Genomic DNA, 27,051 nt, shown 5'->3' on the forward strand with positions numbered 1-27,051 from the left:
TATAATTAATGGGTTGAAACAGCTTTAAATTTACTAGAAAAACTCAAAATTTCCAGGTTTAAAAAGTCATAAATTTTGGCTTAATGGGTTTATGAGATTTGAAAATCATTGCTTTGTTTTTATTTACATTTATACAGCCCCCTAACTTCTTGGGGATTTGTGTCATTTAAGTATGATACAGTAGTTTTTTGTAATTTGAGTATAAACAAATATTTAACAGATTTTCTTTTTCTTAAAAAGAAGCAAGGAAGTTCTAGTGGAGATGACCCAGCATGACAAAAATGTTTGGAAATAATTTATTGAGTCTTACAAATACAAAACAGCTCTCTCTCACTCAGTTATCATAAAATAGGTTTTTCTCGGCGAAGTTTACCAAATCCTCTGGATATCAATGTGAACATGGATCACTACTCCACAGAAACTGACAGCAGTTTACTCGATGTTAGCTCAGCTCAGATGGTTTAACCTACAGTATGTGAAGAGTAATTGCTACTATAAGAGAAATAAGTCAGATTTATTGAGGTTTTCAAGAAGAAAAAATGTCTCACATGTGGAGAAATAATCCAGTTCAATGCAGCATCACAGATCAATGTCTTAAATTAAACAAGAATGGCTGTGATAAACATGTTAAATCTCATTTTGTTCAGACAGTAACAGAAATATATGGAGTTCCTAAACATTTCCCAGAATCCATTGGTCTTTCATGAGTCTTGCACACTACGCCACATACTATACTCACAAACCAGAGAATGAGCTGATGGTAAGAATGAAATTCAAGTCATATTTATTAAAACTGGCTCCTCCCACTCTGAAAATACAAAAATTACACATAAAGAAGGAAAATGGATGGCTGACAAACAATGAGGTGGGTTAAAAGCTTCATTAGAAGACATTAGTTTTGCATGTCATTCTCTTTTGTGCTTTGGCCTTTAAAAGGGAAAATGCATCACACAGCTAGCGTTTGGCTGGATGTACCTTTGCGAGCATAATTAAAAAGGTACACTTTTATTTGACCTAAAATCATAAAGAGGTGATCTAATGTTGCTGATATAACTTGAATGAAATGAAACAAACTGCTTTGTAAAAAAAAAAAAAAGTCTCTTGTTCTGTTTGTGCCCAAGCTCGGTCCTCTGGGTTTTTGCTGTCCAATGACAGCACATCTTCTCCTGCTATACGAATGCACTGCTCAAAAGTCTGTACAGCTGTGCCAAAAATTATAGCTCATTAAAATAAGACAGTTTATTTCAGCTCTCCCGCTGTCGTCAGGTATCCCAGTTCAGCAGGCAGCCTGAGCTCTCCCTGCATCACGCTGATCCTCTACCAAACAGAGAAGCTGATGGGGCTTCTGTTGCACGCCGGAGATATGGGAGGACTTCAGACAAGCTCAAGCACCTGGGGGGAGACAAAAGGTAGACACTCAGAAGCAGTTGTTAGTTTGTAGGTGCTTCATTGATCAACACCTGCCAAGGCTTTCAGGAGTTGGTGCATATTTTAAGTTTCAATTACACAAACCTTGATCGTTCCTTGACTGTTTGCAGCAATCAGAACATTTGACTCCTGAAAAAACAAAGCATAATTAATCAATCGATGCCATATAGTTAACTCTGATATAAAAATATCTAACGCCTCCTAACTCCTCGCCTCCTAAACAAAAATATGACAAAGACTTTACTTGATAACAGATTAATGTTTAGGTGCAGAGACAGATCAGGTGAGTAAAGTTTTTAATATAATTATGCTTTCTGTTGTATTTCTGAAGGTTAGGGTAGGTGCTTTTAGTATTTCTTTCTATCAGTATTAGTAACTTTCCATCTAGACTGTCAGCAGCACTGCAATGATGTGTAACTAACTCACTCCGTCAGGCAGGGCTCTCCAGCAGACAGCGCTGACAAACTCGTTGGTGTCGTCCTCCTTCTTGTCCTTGTCCAGGACGCTCTTCACCGTGTCAAACTTAAATGTTAACAGTGTCTTAGAAAGTCCTTTGTAGTACAGGTACAGGGAGTTATTTTCACTGCCTGTTAAGAGAACACACACAAAAACAAATTAAGATGATAACAATAACTCTTGAATTTGAATGCATTTTATAACTGTCTATAGCTGTCTCCTCCTCATCTCTCTGTCCTTGCTGTCTCTCTCATATTGAAGGATAAACACAGACGTGAATAGGCTTGTTGACAAATCAACAGGACCAACAATATCAATTAAGAGAAAAATGCTTTATTTTATGAATGAAACTGTAGCAAGAAACCGAGAGAAGGGGAAAGATGAAGCAAACAAAAGTGGAGAATTATGATGACTGGTAAGAATTTAACAAGTCACAGTGTACCTGAAACAAACACACCTCACTCTCTGTGACTCACTTGTGCATTGAGATGAAATGACTTATAGCACGGACCAGTTTCCTTGTAGCACTTTAGACATTATATTGCAGCCCCACGAAGAGTTACATAGTGTTTGCCTCTGTTTCAGGCGCCCGTTTCAACGGGTTATATTGTTTGGGGTGGGGGGTTGTGAAGTGATGCATAGGTTGTGCCAAGCATTAGTGATCCCCCAAGAATATTCTATTCAAATATATGGTTTTGGACATCCTCCCTGCCTTCACTAAATCTTTAGTGCCATTCAAACACATGTGCACATGACATGCAGTGTTTCCCATATCGCTCAGTTAATGCAGCAAAAGATGCGGCTGCTGTTTTGTGCAGTTTCACCAAAAATTTCAAGTTAATGCATTGCTCAACTTTTAAGCTAATCACTTCCTGAGGCCTTATTAAAATCTTGTGCACTTAGCCCATAGCTAGCAGTGAATTTAAGACACCACTTATCGGAACGTACAGCAGTTGTGCGTGAATACCTAACCTTTAATATTTAAGACTCAGTGAGACTGTGAACCATGTGGTTTTATCCTCATAAGAGTAGTCTCATTATTTAACAGCCATACCTCCTAATTAGGACAAAATATAGTACGTTCATAATGTACATTTTTGGACCTTTTGAATCAATTCAGAATTGTAGAATAACATTTAGAAATCTGATGTGGACCTGTGTCTTTCCCAGCACCTCTCCTGAGTATCAGTGCTTACCACAGGCAACATAGTCTCCATTGGAGGCCAGGCCTACAAAGTTCTTCTCATTAATGTGACCCTTGAAGGAGCGCAGGCAGTGAGGTTTGTTGACGTTCCACAACTTCAGCTGACTGTCTGTTGACCTGTCGGGTAAAGAGAAAGAGAACGATAGATGATTTGGTTTGAGTGAAATCAATACAGAAAACATAACATGAGATACACGCGCCATCATATCGTTTTTTTCTTTACATGCATCGTACAGTAAAAGGGAGGATATTTGGAATAAAATGTTACAGACCAAAATAAATAAAATAATAATAATAAATCGTCCAAGAGTGTCTTTGGATGTATACTTGGATGTACAAATCTGTTGGCAACAACTGCATACAACATGAAACACACTGACTTACGCAGAGACTATTTCCTCTCCGTTTACAAACTTGGCGTAGGACACTGCCTTCCTGTGGCCTTTAAACACCATGATCGGCTGCTTAGTGTTGCGTAGATCATAGTAGTGGACACAGTGGTCTGCAAGGAACAACAAACAAAAACGTGGTATGCATTCAGATGAGAGCTAAAAAACCCAGGAAGAGGCTGTTGTCTGAATGTCAGATGTATCCAGTAACCAGTGAGGCACGCAGCCACGATGAATGATGGTGCAAGAGCTCTGCTGACATTTTTTTAAATGTGCATGTCTTACGAGCTATGTGTTCTCCATCAGCTCAGCTGTGAGTGATCGGTGCGCTCTGCCTGCTGGCTTTAATTCTAATGTCCTAGCTTCACTTCAAACCAACAACTCCAAGGTCAAGGAAGGTTTCTTTGTCCAAGCTTAGCGGACTTGGACCTTAGAGACTCGGGGAATGGGGTAAATAAGCCAGAGGAATTCCCTGCAGGATAACAAAGAGTTTCTGTGTTACTCTGTTAGCTCCTTGAAGGATTGTTTCTGTGTACAAGAGAATAGCTCGTATTTAAGTTATTTCTCCTTTGAGAGAGTAATAAATTGTGTTTTTAGGAGTTTGACTGGACCACCGTGGTCTGTCAGAAGGAAATACAAAATACTAAGAAAAACTGCAGTGGTGTGGGATGTGTGCAACCTGTCAGTATTGGAATATTTCACACTGAGGAAAAAACTATTTTTAATGTTTATTCCTTAGAGTTAATCTTTTAGCAGTTGGCTTTTAATCTTCTTTTTCATCTTTGGAAACCTGTTCTTAAGAAATAATTGCATACTTTCAACTTTAAATTTTTGATCTTAAAACAGCCACATGAGAGCTGTTGATGGCTGTTTCTGAGTGGGAGGCAACCACAGAACAGCCTCGCCACAGCTCCGTTTTTATTTCAGGGTGCATGTTAACAAGTCAGGGCAGTCAGACAGCCACACATTAACCCTCAGAGCCATTAACTACAGTTTCAACCATTGTGTCTCACCTGGACTTTTTGTCTCACAAAGCTTGTAAAACATCAACCCTGTGGTGCACAGTCAAGCTCTAAACATCAGGACAACCTAAGCTTTAAGAAAATGTGTGTTGCAGCAATATCACTAGAATTTTTAAGAAGTTACGGAACTATAAACACACACACACACACACAAATAATCACAAATTTAAAAAACTCAAAGATTTTAATTCAATAAAGACAGTAAATATTAATGACTAGTGGTCTTTTTGCACAAACTTCTCCCATCTAAAGTGAAAAAAAAAAAAATCTTTCTGTGCAAAAAGTCTTCAAAATACTCGCATTAAAAATAAATGTTTTTGTGCTTTTGGGAATTTGAGCCAATATCTAAAGCAGTTCCTGCCTGCTACGACAAAGAGGGATAAATCACAGCCTTCCTGTGTCTATTTCTCTCTATTATGAGCCTTTCAGACCTTTCTCTCCAGTTTCTAAATCTGTGCACACGCGCTCTGCAGCAAAGCATGACATGACGACAGAGCAGCCTGCCATTGGTAGTCACGGTCTGTTACAATGCATTCTGGGATACAAACAGACAATATGGTGAGAGGCTAACCCCGCTAGCTGCTGGAATGATTGATAAATGGGTTATAAATGAAAAAAAGACATTAAGTATCAGACTGACTGGTTTGGATTTAATCTTTAAAGACAGTAGACAGGAGGTCACCCAAGCTCCAGGCTCAACAGAAAATGTTCTGAGAGAGCTACAAATGTGTAGCCTTATTAGGGCAGCACAACAGAGTGCTTTCAGAGGAAAAAACAAGCAAGTGCCTAAGATTTACAGTTTGAAAGTTATATAACTTCGAACAACACGTGTCTCCTCTTGTCGTATACGGCAATGCCATCCTCGGAGGGTTAAGTCTCATGAAAACAGAAGGCTCATTTTATTTTACTGCAAGCAATGTCCTTCTGGCAGCCAAAATAGACATGAAAATGATACAGATTAGGGCTGAGTATCCCACTGATTGCCTGAATCAATTTGATTTAGATTCTGATTAGTGTTACTTAGTTTGAGTACGTCCATTAAACAAAACTACGCTGGGGCTATAATGTTAACAGAAGTAATAATGGTTATATCTTTCTTCACTAAAATAGACTGTCTCTTCCTTATCATCTCTCCAGCATACCCTTTTGTCTGGCTGTATGTCTGCTGCCTGAGACATCTGCGCTATAGGCAGACGTGTATGCTTGTTAAATGACAGAACCCACAGCACTGATCCAAAAAAGATATGCATCATGTTATGCCATTTCTAATATATATTGTATAGTGTTATGAATGTCATATTATGTTAATTTATACAAAATCTACGTGAGATGCAAGTTTATTACTCATCCCTTTCTAAGTAATTAGACATCCCCTTTCTGTGCGCTGTCGTTTCCCCTGAGGTAAACAGCGACAGACCTTGTGTTATTAGTGGAGAGGGAGCTGGTGCTGAGGAATACAGAGTAAAATAAAGCACACAGTACAGAGAGCTGTAAACAGGGGTTTTAAAGCGCTCCTCTTGCTCAGGTCACCTGTGTGGCTGCTCACGCTGGGAATCAAAATCTTGATTAAAAAGGTAAAGGTGGCAGCCATCATGCATGCAATTCTTAAACGGCTTTCAGGGGGGCAAAAACAGCTTGTACTATTTTGATTTTTGAGCACTAGCAGCCCAGTGTTTATTTACAGAAGTTGTTGATCTTGAGGCAGGCGGCCCAGTTTCAAATACAGCCAACGGCTCCTTTTTCACATCCCCGTCTTTATCCCTTTCTCCTCCAAAAAATAAAAAAAAATAAAATCGATAAATAAATCTTACCTGCACAGCCAAATGCCAGGTGATACCTGGAGGTTGGACTGAATTTAACACAGCAGACATTGGCCTTTGCTTCAATGCTGGCCACTGAGTTATCAAGATTGGTCGACCATAACTTCACTGAAACAGATCAACAGACACACGAGTGATTTATCAACAAAGTGTGACAGAGATAGAGGAGATTAGAGAGGTGATCATTTTATGATCCTTACCTTTTGCATCATCAGAACCTGAGGCCAACAGCTTCGGGTCCATCAGATTGAAGTCCACGCTCCAACATCGTTTTTCATGCTCCTGACAGGAAAAACAGTGTTAAAATTTTTATGTAATGTAACTGATGATTCAAGTGAAGGCTATTAGTGTCCTACCTGGTAGACCTTAGACCTCTGGCCAGTGAATCCGTCCCACAGGATGACTGTACCCTCGTAGTCACTGCTGGCCAGGAGGTTCTTGTGATAACTGCTCCAGCTGATACAGCTGCAACAACAACAAAAACTGACTATGACTGCCCTCCAACAGATCGGCATTTCTTTATTGATAGGAAAGTGCTAGTTAAAAAGAAAGAAACTACAGTGTTTACCTGATTTTGGAGTTGCAGGTCATCTCATTAACGGGATAGTGGATGTCCACGGCGTCCTGGATCACTGTGCCATACTCAAACACTTTAATCTTCTTTGTCACACCAGCGATGGCAAAGTAGTCACAGTCACGGTCAAACTCGATACTGAAACACAGCAAAGAATACAGTATTTAGTATTTAAAGAGCAATGCCACGAAGCATGATGAGTTTAAAATGTTATCATTTCTTTGTGTACCTTGAAACAATACTGGAACCGTTGTAGAGGTCACTGGCATACGAGAGGGTGGCGAGCGGCCTCACGGAGTTGTAGCGAGTAAACTTTGCCAGACACTCCATAAAATCATCCAACTGGTTCAAGTTTCTGCCTTCATCTGAAACAACAAACACAAAAATGATAAAATGTTCATAGAATGCATTCAGGACACACAGGCACAGTTTTAAAGCAAAGGAAAAAAGAGAGAAGATCTAAACAGTCTGGGTGTACAAGGAGTTTCTCTTAGCCATGCTATATGTTAGTGCTATAAACTGGAAAAACAATTCTTCTTCACTGCCTATTGGAGATTTTTAATGGAGCAAGCTAAAAGGACTAAAGGATTTAGCAGTTTTTTGGCACATGTACAGTATGAAAAGCTGTAATTTCGAGGGGAGGCACTCCTGTTGTCAACTTCAAAATAAGCAAACATGATGAAGCATTTTAAGACAAGCGATGAGAAGAAGCATGACTTCACATCAAAACAAAAGAGAAAACAAGAACCCACTGCAGCAGCAAAGTCTGGTGGTGGCTGTTACGGCTGTTGCCGTATTGTATTGTTTTGTTGTAATGCTGTTGTGCTTTGTATTTTGTGTTCTCCTTTTGTGTCAGAGTGAGTGCTCTGTTGTTGCCTGGATCTTTGTCTTATGTTTTTGTGTGAGAGTGAGTCTTCTGTTTGTTCATACAGCTTTGTGCTTGTGAGTGTGTGTGCTGTCTGTCGCGTGTGTGGATTTTTGGTATCCTTCCCAGGCGGTGCTTGGCGTTTGGTTATTGGAGCGGGGGCTGGCGGCAGTGGCATGCGAGGCTGATTGGTCCCCGGCCTTTCAAATATGAATGCCTGCGGTTGACTCAGTGGCATCTCTGGCTGTGGCATCTCTTTTGATTGTTCCTAGCCTCCAAACTCTAGTGTATCGTTGATAATGTGTCTTTTATTAATTTGGTGGTAATTCAAAAACTTTGAATCTTGTTAACTGTGATCTTGTTGAATAGTAGTAATCTTAATTGGTAAGTGTGATTTTGGATTATTCTTATATTTGAGTGCTACCGTCGCATATTTAGTTTGTATCCAGTCCTTAGTTTCAGTTGATTGTAAATAAATCATTGTTAAATTTGTGTTCTAACTCTGCTTGTTAGATTGGGGATTGGGAAGAAACACCTCTTTTTCACAATTCATTATGTTATGCACCTTCCTCCTCGATGAATGCATAACAGCGGCATTCCAATGAACCCAGAAATTTCCCATAGACAGTATAAAACCAATGATGATAACCAATAAAATTGTTGAATTTGTAGTTTTCAGTGACCAGCCCCTGTCCATCATGGAAAATGTGAAATTTAGCCACTAAATGGAGCATTTGGAGCCATGATATAGTATGTCAGGTCACAAATTTATATCTGAAACTGGGTGTTTTTTTTTAAATTCCTGGAAAAGTAGCAGAGTAGTAGATTTTGAAGATGCGAGGATTAGGCCAGACTAGGGTAGGGCGATAACATGCAGAATATTTTGTGCGTCCCTAATTTGGGACATTGCTGGGACCCTGGACAATGCTGACATCGCTGTCACACAACGAAAATATGAAGTAACAATGATGGGAATCAAAAATACCAGTAGAATTTACTGGAAAGTAATGCTATTTTCAACAAAAATTTACAATGATAGATAATTAAAAGTTTCAGTGAGTTTTTCTCAAAATACTTATTTTGTGCCATACCTCATTTTTTAGGATGCTCTCATGTCTGTCATCAACAGAAGGGTAAAAGTAACTTTACTATAAATCTTGTTTTATTTAAACAGATCACAGAAATCAGTGCTTTTCATTTCAAACAAGCATTTAAAAAAATGCCTGAAGTAGACATGCTCTGTTCTGTCATCACATCAGTTTGCATAAACGCAGTCAACGACTTCTAGTAACGAATCAGGGAATTGATTTCACTACTAACCCTGTGTGAAAGGGCAAGGGGGCACTTAGATAGAGGGGGAAAAGATAAAAATTGGACTAAGCCCATATTTCTGCTGAGGCCAGTGGGATCGCCTCACAGGAAAAAAAAACTTGTTACATTCCTTGGATGTTAAGAGCTGGGTCTTCACCAGAAACTGTTCCTCTGTGACAGCAGGCACAGAGGAGTTTTTGGTATCTGTGGTCTTCATTAAAAAAAAAAAACATTTATCACTAATGCAGCAGTGCATATTCAGTTCCAAGAACCAAAGCCTCAGGTCCTCACGCTCTGGTTCCTTGGTTGATGTGCTGAATCAAAATACTACAGTGTCAAAGAGTTTTTGTTGTGCTGTCAACATTATTGGTGAGACTGTAGGCGATGTACCTGTGATGCGTGACATTTTATTGGAGAAGTAGCACTGCTCCAGATCTTCAAAATGAGCCGTCAGCCTCTTCCTCCTTGATGCCAGCGTGCTGTTGTACCACGTCTGTCTTTTCCCCTGGAAAAGCAGTTCCAAGTATTTAAGAGTACAGTGCTTAACTTATACTGACATTTATTTTCTCACAACTCTTTATAGTTTTACCAAGAATGTGCATGGGTATTTTTGCTCTTAGCATTTAAGTAAAATATACGCATAAATGTGACAAGCTCTTGGTTAAAGACATCATTGGCATTTCAGTATCTGTCAAAGACATGTGGCAACTTCTGTTTGAAGATGTTTTTTTTTTTTATAAAAAACCAGCAGAGAAACTTCCTGATATATCCATTTAAAGAAAATCAATGATTCCCTTACATATTATAAAACTTTCAACCAGATATCTAATAAAATAAATACTTCAACAGATCGTCAGCTTAGTAAAATCCAACTAAATGCTTCACAGATGTGACCTTCAAAGATGATAAAAGTGATTTAAAATGCATCATTTAATCAGAGTATGTTTCTCTGAATTACCTGGGTTGTTCCACCAAAACCTGGAGGTTGGCTGTAGTCTGATGGCTCAATAATACTACTGCAGCTGCTCAACAGAGACAAAGACATAGGAAGCACAGGTTTACAGATGTAGCTTCTTCTAAAGAATTTGCTTCATAAATCAAACTAGCTTGCCCAAAAAAAGCCATCGAACATTCAGAGGTAGCAGCTCTGTTGTTGTATTCTTAGGATGATGTGCACATTTCCTATAGAAACATACAGTTGGTTACAGAACAGAGGTGAGTCATACCTGGGCGCTGGTGAGGGAGCCTCAACATTCGGCACCGTGCACTCTGCCTCCATCATCGGAGAGTACAGCCCGCTCATTTCCTGGAAGATTACACAAAAATAACATATTTGTTTTGCTCTGGCAGCAATGAAGAGCAGCCAGTTTTCTTTCTTTCTTTTTTTTTTTTTTAACAAAATAACATGTTTTTATTGTAATTTTCAATGCTCTTCTACGTTTCCATTAAGAACAAGATGTGAATGGAGTTTCGGGAATTCATAACAAAAAAAAAGATTTATACCTCGACACGCTTGATGTCATCTTCAAGAAAGTTGAGCTCTTTCTGTAGCTGCTCCAGTTGCTGTTAATGGAGCAAAGAACATAAAAAATAAAGTTAGGTCCATAACTATTTGGACATTGGTAACAGTTCTATTACATTGTTTCTATTTACTACCACAATGGACTTGAAATAGAACAATCAAGATGTCACTGAAGTGTAAACTAAAGACTGGCTCAGACTGGATTTTTTTGGTGGTTCACGACAGCACCATGTCAGACTACGCAACAAAAATCTTGTCCGGTTGTGGCCAATTATGAGAAAGAGATCCCAACCGCTCATTGTATGCTGACGACCTTCAATCCAACATGGGTTACAGACAGGTAAAGAGGGTGACCAACGACACAAATTTAAAAAAAGAAACTCATGAAAAAATGAAATAAAAGGTTTCTTCCCAACAACAACAACAAAATATATTCTTTCTTTTTTAAAAACATTTTTAACATGTAAAACTTCTTCAGATTCCTACTATTTCTCATTCATTCTGGGAAAACATCTTGAAAGAGATGAGCCCTTTTTACAGCAGTGCAGGTTAAATAACAGTGTATGTAAAAACAAATTTTAATACCTCTCTCTTGTTTCTTCTGGCTTCTTTTAGGAACTCCATGAGGATCTGTCTCTGAGCTGCTTGGGATTCCTACAAGAGACAGAAATAATTAAATATCAGCAAAAGCAAGTGAAGCTGCAGAACACCTTTGCCTATCTTGTTAAGATCAGAACATAAATGTTGGGAGGAGGAACTCCAGTATGTTGTTGCTGTGGCCTTTTCTGGAATTGAAGCTCTAAGCTTTACCATTAATGAAGCGTAATTCTTGCTGCATCCACAATGCATCTGGGTCAGGCCAAAGTGCATTTCAGAGAGTCGTCCTTAAGTTAAACCTAAAATGGGAGAGGCTGTTTCATACAGTGACCAGGGAAGGGCATCGGGGGGGGAAAATCAAAGCTAGAATGGGGGAAACCTCCCCCATCCCACCAGCAATTTGCACCCTGATGTAACTACATAACTGGTAATGAGTATTATTACCATGTAATGCCTTTCCTCGTTGTCTCTTCCATCTGTCTGTCCCTCACTCTCGCTCTTCCTGCTAGAGTGCCCCCTGGAAGGATGGGAGCTTTTTTAAGTTTCTGATTTTGAAGTGGATTTTGGATTAGGATTATTTTAAGTGTGGAATCCTTTCTGTATTAAAAGCGTGTCTGCCATTCATGAATTTGTTTTTGATTCTTGAAGAGTGTTTTGTCAGTTGCACCGCATCTCTAATTTTGAAGTGTTCCTCTCATTGGAGCCGTTTTGTTTCATTTGGAATGCATCTGGCTTTTGCAGGCCGTTTGCCCTTCCCAGCCACCGTAGTTTCAAACGTCTGTGACATGGGATAGTGGCTTTTTCTCATTCGATTTCTTTTTCTCTTCCTTTCTGATTATCTGCAGAGCATGAAGACGCTACTCTCAGAACTTGCATGGTCAAACTTACTGATCTATGTGATGATCTTCTATCTTCTTCAAGCACTTCAACAGCTGTAAATTTACTAGGGGAAGGAGCCTGTAGTGTCTTTAACTTTTATTATAGTTTACTTGATCAAAGTTTAAAGTTTGTTCTGATAAAGGAAGACGGCATTTCTCTATCAATGCCTGTTACTTCCATTTAAAGTAAAACTCTGTTATGGAGGGGAAAAAAAAGGATCAAAATGAGGCAGAGATTATTAGAGGCAAGTATGTTATTCAGCTCCACTACAGGAAGAAATCCCAAACCCAAGAGTTTATGGGTGCTGGGAGATGATTTTTGACAACTGTGGCTAGAAGCCTTTCATACTTGAGATGTCTGGCATTGCAAAATTAACCAAGAGCAGGAAGGAGAGTCTGATGCTCTTGTTTGGCCATTTCTCAGTGTGGTCAGAACTTAAGAGAAACACAAGAGGGGGTAAATGGCTTTCACTGAAGAGGTTTGCATCAAGGGTTGTTTAAAGGAAAAATTCTTCATGAACCCAACCCAAAAAAATCTACACACAGGAGATATTAATCAATAGCTGATCTGCAATTCAGATTAACAGACAGACTTCAACCAGATACTCCACTGTTTTTAATTTTTAGTGACATTTCTAGTCTCCAACTACAAAACCCAGTTCTAAAAGATGTTGAGACACCAGGTAAAATATGTATAAAAACATAACAAATGGAATTCTTCTGGAAATACGTAAACATTCTGCATTTGATGTCTGCAATACATTTAAAAAAGAAGTTGGGAAAGGGGTCAAAAAGGCTGAGAAAGTTGTGGGATGCTTGAAAATCACCTGGATCATTCCACATTGGTGACACGTGACCGTACCACGATTGTGTATGAAAGGGGCACTCCTGAAAGGCTCTGTCATTTACAACCCACTATGATGTGAAGGTCTCAACTTTGTGAAAGACTGCATCAGCATAACAGTGCAAAAGTTTGTAGAAAATGTTTCTCAACAAGTCTGAGATGGATATTACAAAGTGGGCTCAGGAAGACCTTAGAAAACCATCATTTGTTAACAGAGTATGTCACCGCAGCCACAAATTTAAGCTAAGACTCTACCATGGAAAGTCATATATCACCAGTATACAGAAGCCCTGACCTCTTCTCTGAGCCTGAGCTCATCTGAGGACTGACATAAAAAGGAAAAAGTGCACTGAAGTCCAATGAGCCCAGTTTTTTAATGGTTTAGGGCAACTTTTTACACTGTGGGCCGCATACAAAAACTTTAAAACCCACAAGATGAGGTATATGACATTGATTAATTCAAAAGCATAATGAAGGAGGAGCTGGGGTGGCGGAGGAAGTTTGCAAGAGCAGCTTGAAGAGAGAGTGTGGCAAGGCAAGAGAAGTTTAAATAAGGTAGCATGAGAGCGACTGGCCAACAGCGTGCTTAGAGCGAATCAGCTGACTGCCAGCTGACGAGGACTTGTGCTAGATCAGCTGATTGGGATATTATTCGCACTGATATTTGCTGCTGTCTTGTTTTATATGTCATTTGTGTTTGGTTGTATGTTGGACTGTATGTTGAGCCATGCCTAAGGCAATTTTCTGTCAGACAATAAGTTTTCTGAATCTGAATCTCATCGGGGAGCTAGAAAACAAGATATCATTTCGATTGCCATTTTTTTTGTACAGTACTGCCTCAGTTCAGTCACAAAAAAACATCAATTAATTCTTCCTGCTGAGATGTTTGTTCACAATATTAGCGTGGTCGCGAGCCAGTCAAAATTGGACCATGGGCTGCATTTGGCCCCTGGGCCATAGTTTTGACACCCCTGGTTTCAGGAATAATAACCATCATAAGCACCTTGCTGATACATGTATGAATGTACTCAATGTGGGGAATGCCCGGCCCTAGATTAATACTGAGAGGTGCATACAGTTTTTTGGTACAACAGATGCTTCTGTTCAGAGAGAAAAGCTTTTTCAAGTACATGCCTGCTCATTTCAGCAAGTCAGTGCTAGTACGCATTCAGCTCCTTCAAGTGGATGACTGATCAGTAGCCATCAAACCTACAATTATGTTGAAAGCATTGTGAGAGGGACTGTATTTCAGTTTCATTTGATTCAATACTGATATGTTTTCTACCTTTTGACTTGCAATTCATTTAGCCCTTACAGTTACACTACAGCGTACACACACTGAGCAGTAAACATCAGAGAATTGAGCAGGTGAGAATGGTAACTCTGAGCATCTAGTGCAGAACTAAACTAACTTACACATTTATAGGCCACATACACAAATCCAAATCAGAGATGAACAATATTTTTGGTGCGGTATCAGTATCAACAGATTCTGGCTTCAAAAGTTAGTTATGGTATCAGCAAAAATGATTTTTTTTGCTGATATTTACAATCCCTTTTGCAGCTTAAAATGTCAACCTGTATGAGCTACAAATACTGGCCATATGTGATAACAACTTTGTGAAGTTTTAGGCCAGATTAACAAACATATTTCAGCTGAAGTCTCATTCCTTACACATGAAGTGTCTTTTAAGGACTAAGTTTTGACACTAAATTGCATTTTTATATCAGTATGGGTATAACAGTGATTTGGTAAATATCTTTTCAAATTTCTGCAAAAATCTATTTGGTTCATTACCCATAATGTGTCAATAAAGGGTTACTGGAGTTCATTCAGCAGCACTGTGGGCGCCAAAAGGAGGTTGGGAACCACTGGTCTGCACTACACATGCAATTTAGCGTCGAAACACATCTGGAAACACACCTACATTCCCTGAGATAACATGATGTCTGTACCGCCACCAAAGTAACCTCTACATGGACATCTTAAATTTCTGATTCACTATTGATTAAGAAAAATAAACCACAAAATAAAAGTCCGATCAGATAAGACATTAAGAAAATTAAACTAGCCCAGAGGCACATTATTTGGCTCAAATGTGAACAAACTCAGACGCAAATGTATGAAAAACATGTTGTGTGATTGCAATAAAAGCAGCCAAAGAAGCCAACTGGCTCCATGAATGATGGCACCAGGGGGATTGCATGAACAGCCAACTAAATGCTCCTTTCTCACAAGTTCGGATTAAATGGATCACTGTAGCTACTACTGATAAAATGAATTAGCCAAAAAATGTCTAAATGATTGATTTCTAAGTGAGCCCATGCATAATTATGTCCGATAAATCCTGGCAGCACCAACTGGATCGACAAACAGACCCACGCACAGACTCTCAGGTGAGCTCAAATGTCAGAGTCAAACATCTGGCTGTGAGACTGAGAGCTGATTGAAAGATAAATACAAGGAGTTTAAATGATGGCTTAGAGATAACATTTATATTTCAGCATTCCTCTTGGTCTGTAATGAAACATTATTCTAATAGCTGCAGAAGACGTGTGAGAAAGGAGTTGTGTGGCCAAATCACAGACTGAGACGAAGCCCAAAGCCTAAAGACCCTACAGAGAGCAAATTCACTGTTGCAGGAACCAACATTATTTTGCATTTATTTAATAAATACATTGCTTATATACAACAACCAACCACTGACCAGAAAAGTGATTAAATAGTAGATGGACATGAGCTTATATCAAATGACCATAGAAGGGGACTGAACCCAAAACTGAAGACAGACTCTACCTACTCAGCAACAGTAGATAAGTTCAATCCATGCAGGCCCTACCACGCATGTTACAGGGCTTTAAGGTAAGGACGTCTCAGTACCTGAACTTTGAAATGCTATTATTCTTGTGGAAAACAAAGTGACGGGTGCCAGTTTAGCTCAGAGCTCAGTAGCTCTGATGTTCAACAACCCAGGAAAAGAGGAGGAGGAGAGCTGCTTGAATCAAGCTCAACCCATCCACACATATTTGTGTCACTCAGCAGTCAAGGTCTCTTTTGTTCAGCCTTCTCACCCCTGGTAATAAGCCCAGAGCCTGCCCTTGGGACATCCACAACATGACCAGGGGTCGTGGCAACCCTCCTACCTGACCAGATGATACCCTAGAGTCTAGACCAGGCCTATTCTGGTCATGCCAGAAATACATAGGGCACCCTGTTTCACAAGTTTTCACAAATTCCCACAGTATTTCAGACCATGAATGCAACACTCTGCGTAGCCTAGCAACAGTCTATCTACAACGCAATGCATTATTTTGAAGCCTGGCTAGTGATGCTGACAGAAGTAGCCCCAAGATACCGAGTATAAAACATGTCCTTTTAACTGTAGATAGAAGTGTGCAAATCTAGTTGTTATGCACTTTAAGATTAGCCTGGGTAAGATGTGACCAAAATTATTATCAACAGAATTTTATTTTTTAAAATTTCTATTCTAGTGAAAAAAAAAAACCTTTTCTACTACCTCAGGTTATGTTAAAATACAGCTCTGTTGTTGTGTTTTTATGCACTTAATGATTTCTTTTGTCATGCTGCCAAATTTAAAAAGGAGTCTATGAATTAAAAGTGAATATTTTTCATCAAATTGTCCTGTATTGGTTCAAAATTTGTCATTACCAGCTGCTTACTGGGCACCAAACATGTCTGGCCCGGCTACACTTCTTTATTTTAAAATTTGGCCCACTTGAATTTATAATTGATTAGTCCTGGTTTAGACTGTAGTTACTCAAAACATCCACCCCTTATGCCCCCCTGGGCTTTCTTATTTTTTCAATGGATTATTTTTCCCTTGCCCCTGGTAATATGCAAGGACATCTAGAGCATGACTGGTGTTGTGCCAATCCACCGTGCCACCAGATGGTGCCATCAGGTGGCTTACTCCCCCCATCTACAGTGCTTAACAAATTTATTAGACCACCTGTCATATTTGTCTCAGAGACCACCCAGCATCATGAAGTGCTTCAATGTGGACTCTTTCATTTTCAGTGAGCTCTCCACGTTTTACCATTTTGAACAGGAATGAGGGATTTCAAACTGAATTCAACCAAATTTGAGCCGACTCACTGGGCTTCTCTGAGAAGTCATAAATTAATCAAGCATAACATTCAACCATTAAAACCAATTTTTCTGTTCAGGAATGCAAGTAAATAACTATAATTTGACATATTAATCAAGAAACATTAATGTGCTTTATTATTTTTCTCAGTTTTTTTTGTAAATCAGTAAATTTGAAAATTCATAGATAACAATAATAATTCTATTTTAACATTAAAAATAACATTTGAGTTAAAGAGCTTCTACATATTGGTGTATTAACCATTGCAGAAACATAAAAAATGATTTCGGTAATTACCAATGCTGTTAATTTAGGGCAGCTGTGGCACAAACCTTACTTTGGTCAGGGTGGTCTAATAAATTTGTTATGCACTGTAAGTCTCATTTCAGCCTAATTATTTTTGCCCTAACATGCCTAAAAGTCCTGCATAGGACTGAACTGAGGCTTTACTCCTCAACAACCTGGTTGCAGGATGGATTCCCGGTCATATGTTTGGTGCATCTCTTCCCCACTCTCTCTTCCCATGTTTCCTGTCTCTCTAAAACAAGTACTTGGACACAATACCTAACCACGCTGTGGTGGAAGTTATTAAGTTATAATCTGATTTAGTGAGCTTGTGCAAAATTCAAATTAACACATTCTCGAAACCGACTTCACATTAATATGGTGCAAAATAGGTTTGCAGAATGAGGCTTACAATAGCAGAGCTAGCACCCCAAACCTTCCATCCTTGCTGCAGGTCAACATCTACATTCCTGCGCTGAATATCATCAATCAGTGCACGGTTATGTTTTAGTATAACCTGACAAAGCCTCTGAATAACTTTATCCCCAATTTCTGCATAAACATATTACACTGGATTTTTGCCAGTATCTGATGTGGAGATATTTACAAATTAACTTTAGCGGATATCCGATGTTTAAACGTAGCTCGGACCTAAAACTTCAGACTTCAAAAGACACAATTTGAAGTTTTAGGATTACCAAACAAACAAATTTCTAGGGCTGACCCAACAACCAGGGTGATCTTGGTTTGACCAATTGAATGGAAGCTGTAAGCCCTAGCTGTCTCATGGATCAGATTTTAGCTGTATGACCAGCTAATCCAGCGCGTCCCTTGAGGAAATGCACCAAAACACAGACAGCTCACAGGCATAAGCATGTAGCTTCACGGAGGCCAAAGTTCTAAACAAATCTGATGAGATTGTCTTCAGTGATTGTAGCTACAGCACACCAGGTGATAAAATGTACGAATGTGGGAACTCTTTGGGAGCTTGGTATGATCCGTTTTCACTGGCTGGATATTGGCCTCCGAGGGTGATAAAGCTGGGACATCTCTGTGTTAGCTTACGGTCATTATAGCCAAAGGTTTGAGCAATCCTTTCTTTAAAAAAGATCAGGCATATTTCAGTGACTAAGCACGTTTCTATGAAGCCATTTTCTGGATTATCTGTCCTAAATAGTCTCTTTTCCTCCATTATATGAGGAAGAATATAACTTCCTCAAAGAAAGTTGATTTCACCCTTCATTAAAACTACTGTCTGAGAACTACTAATGACTCTTTAACCCTGGAAAAGTCTCTTTCTGTTTGTGTAAGTATGACTAGGCAATTATTTAAGCCTAGCACTTGACTTTTTACAGAAATATCTCAGCCTACCACCAGTGAAGTCTGTAAAATGTTGGTTATGCAATCTGAGAAACTATGTCCCCATTCCAACAATGTTTGCAACATAAGCAGCTGGGGAGATGGAGCTGACCGGGACGGCACCACAGAGGCTCAAAATAAGACGGTTCAGGTCATTTGCATACTCTGGAGTAAACACTGTTGCTATTCTAGGTCTGTGGGCTTTCCAAACATAAGATTTAGAAGTTTGATGCTTTATTAATTCATGCATTCTGATAAATGGACTATCTAAAGTTCTGTGAAAGCATATCACAGTAGTTCAGGTGACATTGTTAATGTGACCAAACTGAAGGTGCAGCTGTGACCATTACTGCTTTAATGGAAGTGAGCTCTGATTTCAATATTTTTTCTCCAACAAAGAAAAATAGGGATTATTAAAATTGAGTTTTTCTGTTGCCAAAATCAGGCCTCAAAGTTGTTGGTAATTTGGGTGCTAAAGTAGTCTGTAGCTTTTTTTAAGCTTCATGCAGAGAGAGGTCACGGCTGGACAGAGCTCATCATTGTTGTGCAAGGGGAAAACTACTAAAACAACATATATTAATAATATTTATGGCCTTTCTTTGTAAGTTTAAAAGCACACAGACCATTTCTTTATATTCCTAGATCCTGTCTGATAATAGTTGTGGATTGTTCTTTCTCATCTTATCTCTGAGAGGAAGGACAAAGGAGGAAAAAGAGTAAATATGCATCATTGTGCACAAAGAAAACGATAAAACAGAATTTGATCCCCTGTCCTAATGGAACTTAAAGCTGGCTCAGACTACACGACATTTTTTTGGTCTGTCACAACGGCACCATATCAGACTATGCAACAAAACTCCTGTCCCGCCTTGCCCAACAGCCTGGCAATACTACAAGTGTCATCCTGACCGCTCATCGTTTGCTGACGTTACCACACACTCCATCACCGTGTGGAAGTTCCCAAGTCGCCACGGAGGCAGGTCAAAGAGAATGAATCATAGCTACCACAGAAGAGATCTGTGTGGTGAAAAAACAACATGAACCAATTATGGACTCGTCCCAATGTGCTATCAAGAGAAAGACGATATGGACCAGCTCTTCTTCAAAAAGAATTTGAGGTATGAATGTGATAAAGAGTCAAGAAAATCACTGTATGTCCACATAAGTCCCTGGACATACAGCAAGGCCTGTTAAATGTCACTCTGGTAAATGATGATACAAAGATAAGGAGCAAATGTTCTCCTATTGGTAGGCATCCGGATTCATGTTGTTGACGTCTCATCAGAGTATCAAATTACACAACGATGCGACAAAAAATCTGACACGCTAGTCTTGTTGAATCTTGGTCTTGGGGCGTCTCGGTAGCATTGTTAATTATGTCACACTACAAGACTGTTTATCTCATAACTGGGCCCGACGTTCAACAGTGAGCTTTGGCGTTACAGTCAAGCCAAAATCTGTCTGAGTTTGTGTGGTCTCAATTCCAGTGCCCCTGTAATAAACATGTTTGTTTTTTGTTAGACTTGAAGCATTTTTAAAAAGGATTGAATGAAACATCCGTCAAGACATGCCAGTATCTTAAGTGCTTGGTTCAACCTGTTTCTTGTTTAATGTGGCTTTTAAACAGTGGCAGTAATAGTGGAACCATTTAGGGATGGATCAAGTATATTAAAACATGGATACTCTCCAATTGTACTCCATGAGGTGTATTTACTTGCCAGTAAACTGACGCTTTCATTTCATGGATGACTGTCACATAATGAGGGACAAAAGCTGCAAAAAGTAACCTTTCTGGTTCATGCTGCAAACAAATCATGGGCAGGTAATCCTAGGATTGCATGACAAAAAACCTGAGCTCACTGTTTAGTAAATACACCGTATGGAGAGCCTTACTCAAGAGGTCTGGAGGCAACTAAAACCACTGCAAATACAAAAAGAAAAAAAAGAACAGTTCTTTCAATGTCTTCTTTTTTTAAAGCAAACTAAACTAAATCCTGGGTTATAAGATACTTCTAAGGAAATTCAAACACCTTGGACTGACGTTGTTGTTATCTATCATTGGTGTTTTGTTTAAGCTGTTTTTCACACATATTCTAACCCATGGGTAACCCATCAATCCTTGTATAAATGTTAGATTTTGTGAGTGACCGTGATTCTTCCTCTTCTGAAGCAGAATAACAGGTTATGATTCATCTGCGGCACAAATGACTCATCACTATACCTTTTTTCAGAGGAAAACTTCTCCAACACAACGTGAGTCAATGCAGATGCAGGAATGAAACAAAAATTGATCGGCACCACAGAAAAATAGCACGCCTGATTCAACCCCAGACCCTCACTTACCGCCTCCAGCTGCTTCTTCTTCTGAACCAGGAGCTCAAGCATCAGATTGACATTTGCCAGGTCCAAGTTTTCCTGGTCCGGACTCAACACATCCTGAAACACCTGCCACCGGGACCCATTCTGCAAGTCAAAGATAACAATCAGTCACAAATATGTCTTTCTTCGACAGTATTATCCTGAAAACAAGTGTGAATTTCACAGGATTTGTAGAAAAACATTAAAGTTATGTTATGAGTGTCTTGTACTTACAGGGTGGTCTAATTTTAGTCTCTTCTCCTCTGATCGTTGTTTTTGTTTAAGGATCAATTCATTTACTGGAAAGTTAAAGTAAGATGGAAATTCAGCATTAATTCAAGACCAAAAACACACCCAGAGTAAATGTTAAACATAATGAAATTATATCTATCTGATTGGTCTCCCTGATTAGTTATTTGTACCATCAGCCATTTATGAAGAGCTGAAATTTAGGCTGTTATTTTTTAAAGCATATTCATTAACTAAGCATATCTTAAGCTGCATCAGTTTAGCTTTTATTAAATTAAGGAAAGGGATAGTCAGTATAGCTGGTCAATATGGCCTAAAAATAAAATCTCAGACTTTCTTAAAATAACATCTTGCACATAAATGAAACACAACCATCTGACTCTCAGATCACCTACCAAGAAAGTTTGGGTAGAGCTGATCCACGTTATCAATGATATAGTTACACTTTGGACATCTGTTGCTGTCCTCCAAACTCTGCCGGATACACTTGAAACTGCAAGAAGTAGAAACAAGCAAACTAGACTGAAAACACATTTTTTTAATGAATCTTTAATCATTCAATTCAAATCACTTTAGGAGACCATTAGTGAAGTCATCAGTCCACCTTAATTCTAAAGTCATGCAAGATCTACAGTCAGAATTATCCAAAATGTGCTGCACTATAATGGGGGTTTCAAGATACCACATTTTCTAACTTTGATATTTTGTAAGAATTAAATAATATTAAAGCCTAGTTCTGTACTACAGCAACAAAAATTGGTGTCGTACACACCAAATACTGTGTTATGTGTTGTTTTAAATTATCAAAAAGAGCAAGTAAGCCTATGAACAACTTCTAAATTCATTTAGTTTTTTACCAGCATAATTGTAGTGACAGTTCTCTCTCTGACTGCAGCATTTGGCAGGAAAAAATCAACTACCAGTCTGTATTTCTTAAAGCTTTACTGCTTTTTGATCTATTGATTTTTAAAGTAACAGAGTTTACCTTGTAAGACATACTGCATCAAAAAATGTACAGGCAAATTTGACAAACTTAGTAGAACTAAAATCTGCCTTATATCAGTGCTGCAAAGGCTATCTTAATTAGCAAAAGTGCTGAAATATAAGAGGAACATTTCAGTTTCATCAATTTTTTAGAGTTTGCGTCCATGTAAACTGGCCTTTATGCTTCATTAGAATACAAAGCTGTGCAGTTATTTTTAGACGTCATGGATATCTTTTTCTCAGGTTTGAAAGCAAAATAATTTTATAGATAAACTGCATTGTTTGGCATCAGCAAGAAAATTCATAACCTTATTCAGATCACTTTAGGTGTTTAAAAACCTTTCCTTTTAGACATTAAATCAACCCATGAGCATGCACTATATTATGTTTGGTTTATTCATTCATTTCTTTTTTACTTCTATACAGTTTTCATATGATCTGAGTTAACTCTTTAACAAATTGAAGAGGAGATCCATAAGTGTATATTATTTATAAAGGGAAAAATGGGAAGCTATTTTGAAAGTTTTGTCAAGTAACAAATAGGTTTTTCTGATGTTTAGTCCTTCTTTTTTTTTTAATATACATCATTAGTTTTATGTTTTTGTTCATCTAACTTAGGGGTGTCAAACTCAATCACAGCAGGGGCCGGATTCTGGATTCAGGACAAACCTGAGGGCAAAACAGGGTCACCTTTTTAACCATAAACTGTCAACCTTGTTTGACTGGTAAAAATATTGTTTTTTAATGGCAAATATATTAAAAAGAAGTCAAAATCACGAGTTTAAAAGGTCAAAACATGACATTAAATTTGTAATCATGAAATTAAAAGATAAAATATGATTCAAATTTTCAAACTGTGGGTCTAAAAAGTGAAACTATGAGATTATGAAGTCAAAGTTTGGAGCTGAGAATATGAGGTAAAATACAAAAAAACTGGTTAAAAGTTTGAAATATCACTTAAAAATTAGAATTAGGAATCTTAAAGCTCAAAATAGTATATGAGAAGTCAAAACTCTGAGTTTAAATGCTCAAAGTATGACATTAAAAGCCAAAATCATAAGTTTGAGTCCTTATTGTGAGATGCTAAATTGAAAATGTGAAATTAAAACACAAATTAATTTCTTTTCCCACATTCCTGACTTCTAATCTAAATATTTTTACTCCTCATTTTTTCAGATTTTGTGACTTAACAAAGATATCTTACATCATCATGGATAAGTGTACATTTTTATACTTGAGGAAATCTGCATACTGATGGGCCAGTTATAACAGAAATATGACATCATCTTGTGGGCCGGATTTAAATGTTCCATGGACCAGATTTGGCCCAGGGCCTTGAGTTTGACACCTGTGATATAACTCATTTTTTTCACTTCTTGCTTTTTTCCCCAAAGAGTTGTTACGTGAAGTAGATGTGGCAAATCAGTGGGTAATTGTTTTAATAATCATAATCTCCAGTCGAAACAATCTTGATTATGATTTTTGCCACAATCGAACAGTCCTATTTGGGTGCCAAAGACCCAGCTCTGAATACAGAGTCAAGCCAAACAATTTAGATCTCTAAAAAGAGCCACAATTCCCATAAGCTTTTGTTTAATAGTGGAATACCACAGATCCCAGAGTCGGTCATTTCATAACTGGAAAGTTGTGGGCTCGACCCCATCTTTCTACTTGGGCAAGACATTTAATCCCAAATTGCTCCCATCAGTGGCGTGTGAATTCATATAAATGGGTGTGAATGGGACTGGTTAATACTGGTGGCTTCTCTACACAGCAGACTTTGTCATCAGTGTGGAGTGAAGGCATCCCAGATCACCTCTGTATGCAAACTGTGCTGCTGGATATCGAACAGTTTTGATTCTGCATTAAGGTGTGTCCACAAAAAGCTTTAGAAATTACCACCAGTTTCTGCATGCCCAAACTGGATATAAATCCACGTTTATGCATTGTCTGAACTGGGTATAAAAGACTCCATTCAGATTGTTACAGTTGCAAAACAAAGTTAAAACCTTTGTTTGAACTTTGGGAGATGTTATCTAATCTTTCCTGTTTGATATAAGTAGTCAATCCACCCTCCACCTTTTTCAATGATAAAATCAGTGCATTAAATCAGTGTTGCAGCAACTTTTAAATCACTCTAAGTGAGAAACTATAACCCAGGTGCTTTCATTACATCTGTCTACAACTTAGCTATAGGGTTTGTGTCTATGAAACATGGAGGAAGCAGTTGTTACGACAGTTTGCACAACTAATAAAAAACATTTTCGTATGTCAAATGAAAAATCCCTCTAATTTTCTAGACCTCTTTTTCTTCTAAATGTCTAATGAGTCAGCGACAGTTGTTACTGCTGTGAAATCAATTCTAAATTTTGTTGACATCAGGAGTCAATTTGTCTAAATCAGGGGTGTCAAACTCAAGGCCTGGGGGAAAAATCCAACCGATGGTGCAGTTATACCCGGCCCACCAAATCATATCACATTTTTATTAAAACTGGCCCACCAGTCTGAGGTCTGCAGATTTTCTCCAGTACAAAAATGTCAACTTAACCTTGATGATTTACAATATCCGAGATGAGTCATAAAAATTATAAATAGTACAGAGAAGAAATTATTTGACTGAAATTCAGGAACGTGCAAAAGAAATTTGTTTTCATTTCATATTTTCAATGTTGTATCTCACAATTATGACTCAAAGTTATGGTTTTAACTTATATTTTGACCTTTTAGGCTCACAGTTTTAAACTTTGAGTAAAAGTTTGATCTTTTAAACTCATAATTTTTTATTTTATCTCACATTTTGACCATTAAAACTCATGATTTTGAATTTTGTCTCATACTTGATCTTTTCATCTCATTATTTTGACTTTTTCTCTGTATTTTGACCTTTCGGGTCAACAATTTTAAATTTTAAGCAATATTTTGACTTTCAAAACTCATGATTTAGATTTTTATCTCCTATATTGACCTTTTAAACTCATGATTTTTACTTTTTTTCCCCACATTTTGACATTTTCAACTACTAACGTTGACTTTTATGTCTTCTTTTGAACTTTAAAACTAATGATTTGCAATTCTATCTCATTTTTGACCTTTAAAACAAAACATTTTAAATTTTATTAAATATTTGACCTGTTAAACTTATGATTTTGACTTTCATCTCATATTTTAACCATCAAACATCATGATTTCAACTTTCTATCTCATGTATTTGCATTTTAAATACATTATTTTGACTGTAAATGTTATGTTTTTACCTTTTGATCCAATAAGTTTGACATTTCCTTTCAGATTTTGAGCCATTAGACTTATCATCTTGACTATTTTTATATCAAAATAATTTATCATCAGTGCTAAGTTTTTTTTTACCCCCATAATTCATTTCTGGTGAAAACAAGGTTGCCATTTTATGGTTAAATGCTGACCCTGTTAGACCCTCAGGTTAGACTCAAAGTCAGAATCTGGCCCCTGCTGTGATTCAGTTAGACACCCCTGCCCTACATGCACATTTACATTCTTCTCATTCATGCCAGGTTTTCAGTCAAAGCCATAGACGAAACCTTATACGATAAACCATGCCTTTTATTATCAATGCCAGGACAATTATATGAAAATATAGCTCTGAAATAAAGCATAAGGAATGGAATATTCACTAAATTGCTTTTATAAGGTGGGAACATTAGCTGGTTTTATCCTGAACAACTTCGATAGTTTGTGTCCTGAGTGTAAGCATCATTAAAAGTCAAATCTGTCCAGTTATTTTGATGTTTTTGTGCATACTCTCTTTCTGGCATACAGTAAAGTCTGCTTGTCAACTGGACGTCTTTCTCTGCCGGGTGTCTGAAGAGACAAACTGCGGATGTTGTTGAAAAACAAATGTCAAACCTCCCACAGCATCTGCTGCAGCTTCACACTTACCAAAAGCTGTGTCCACACTTCGTCATGTGAGCTTCTTCAATCATTTCAAAGCATATTGGACTGAAAGTGCACAGACAGTCGTGTTATTTACATGTCAAATTATGAGTGCAAAACTTTCACAATAAACTATTCAGATAAAAAAAAAAACACACATGAACTACAGAAGAACTGACCAGACAAAGTCGTTGCTTTTATCCTCGTAAGAGTTCAAGAGGCCGTTACAAAGAGGAGCTTGGTGCAGAGACTTCTTCTTGCTGCCTGACGACCCTGACGGTCGGCTAAGAGAGGCAAACCCGCCCCGGGACGACGGCACGGCGGCCAAAGTTGGCACCGATAAGCCGCCCTCTCCGGCTACTGCCAGGGTCCTTGAGGGCACAACATTTCCAGCATTGTTACCGTTACTGGAGACGGCGCTGCCCCCACCGGTGGAGCTCCCGGTGCCTCCCGTGCTGGTGCTACTAGTGCTGGGCACCGAACTCGCCCCACCGGCGTTCTGCTGCGGCCGGTTACCTGACATGATCCAAGGCCGACGAGAAACTCCCCAAAATCCGCGGCGTTGCCGTTCAAAGCATCCGGACAGTGCTGCTATTTGGCTACTTCAGGAGGTCTGCTAGCTAACTGGCTCGCTGATGTGTTAGCTTCCCAGGAGAAAGCATTAGTGGTGAAACATCCAGCGTATCTGAACTCGTCCTCTGCTTTCTTCTTCTCTTCTGTCACTGACGAAGCTCCTAAAACGCAATGCAACTTAAACGACGCGCAGACGCGAACGCTTAAACATCAATAACTGCGTTATCCAGGAGATTAGCCGGCTAGCTAAGTGTTAGCTACGGAGAGGAACCTCTTGAGTTTCCTCGATTACCCAGGTAGCTAAAGTGTGCGCGG

The 27,051-nt window shown here is 38.6% G+C and overlaps 1 protein-coding gene across 1 annotated transcript; it reads right to left on the reverse strand.

The window, feature by feature from the left end:
* Positions 1–282: 282 nt before the first annotated feature.
* Positions 283–27,015, reverse strand: cop1 (COP1 E3 ubiquitin ligase). Its single transcript, XM_041804123.1, has 20 exons — positions 26,343–27,015; positions 26,170–26,229; positions 21,666–21,763; positions 21,256–21,320; positions 21,007–21,126; positions 11,177–11,245; positions 10,573–10,632; positions 10,296–10,375; positions 10,028–10,091; positions 9,460–9,574; positions 7,123–7,258; positions 6,888–7,031; positions 6,676–6,784; positions 6,520–6,601; positions 6,311–6,427; positions 3,473–3,590; positions 3,081–3,205; positions 1,855–2,015; positions 1,513–1,557; positions 283–1,392 (listed from the first exon to the last, which is right to left on the reverse strand). The coding sequence occupies exons 1-20, from the start codon at positions 26,684–26,686 to the stop codon at positions 1,375–1,377; spliced, it is 2,130 nt and encodes a 709-aa protein (XP_041660057.1). The 5' UTR covers positions 26,687–27,015; the 3' UTR covers positions 283–1,374.
* Between the last annotated feature and the right edge of the window lie 36 nt (positions 27,016–27,051).

This window comes from Cheilinus undulatus, linkage group 13 (assembly GCF_018320785.1).
Source record: "Cheilinus undulatus linkage group 13, ASM1832078v1, whole genome shotgun sequence".
NCBI classification, from domain to species: Eukaryota; Metazoa; Chordata; class Actinopteri; order Labriformes; family Labridae; genus Cheilinus; species Cheilinus undulatus.

Bases quoted from the DNA above. Each gene is read 5' to 3' on its own strand.
- cop1 (XM_041804123.1), bottom strand. From the start codon at position 26,686: ATGTCAGGTAACCGGCCGCAGCAGAACGCCGGTGGGGCGAGTTCGGTG. The intron at 11,246-21,006 runs GTAAGTGAGGGT...TGTCTCTTGTAG, and splicing joins AGAAGAAGCAGCTGGAGGCG to GAATCCCAAGCAGCTCAGAG. The intron at 7,259-9,459 runs GTACATCGCCTA...TTGTTGTTTCAG, and splicing joins TAAAATGTCACGCATCACAG to ATGAAGGCAGAAACTTGAAC.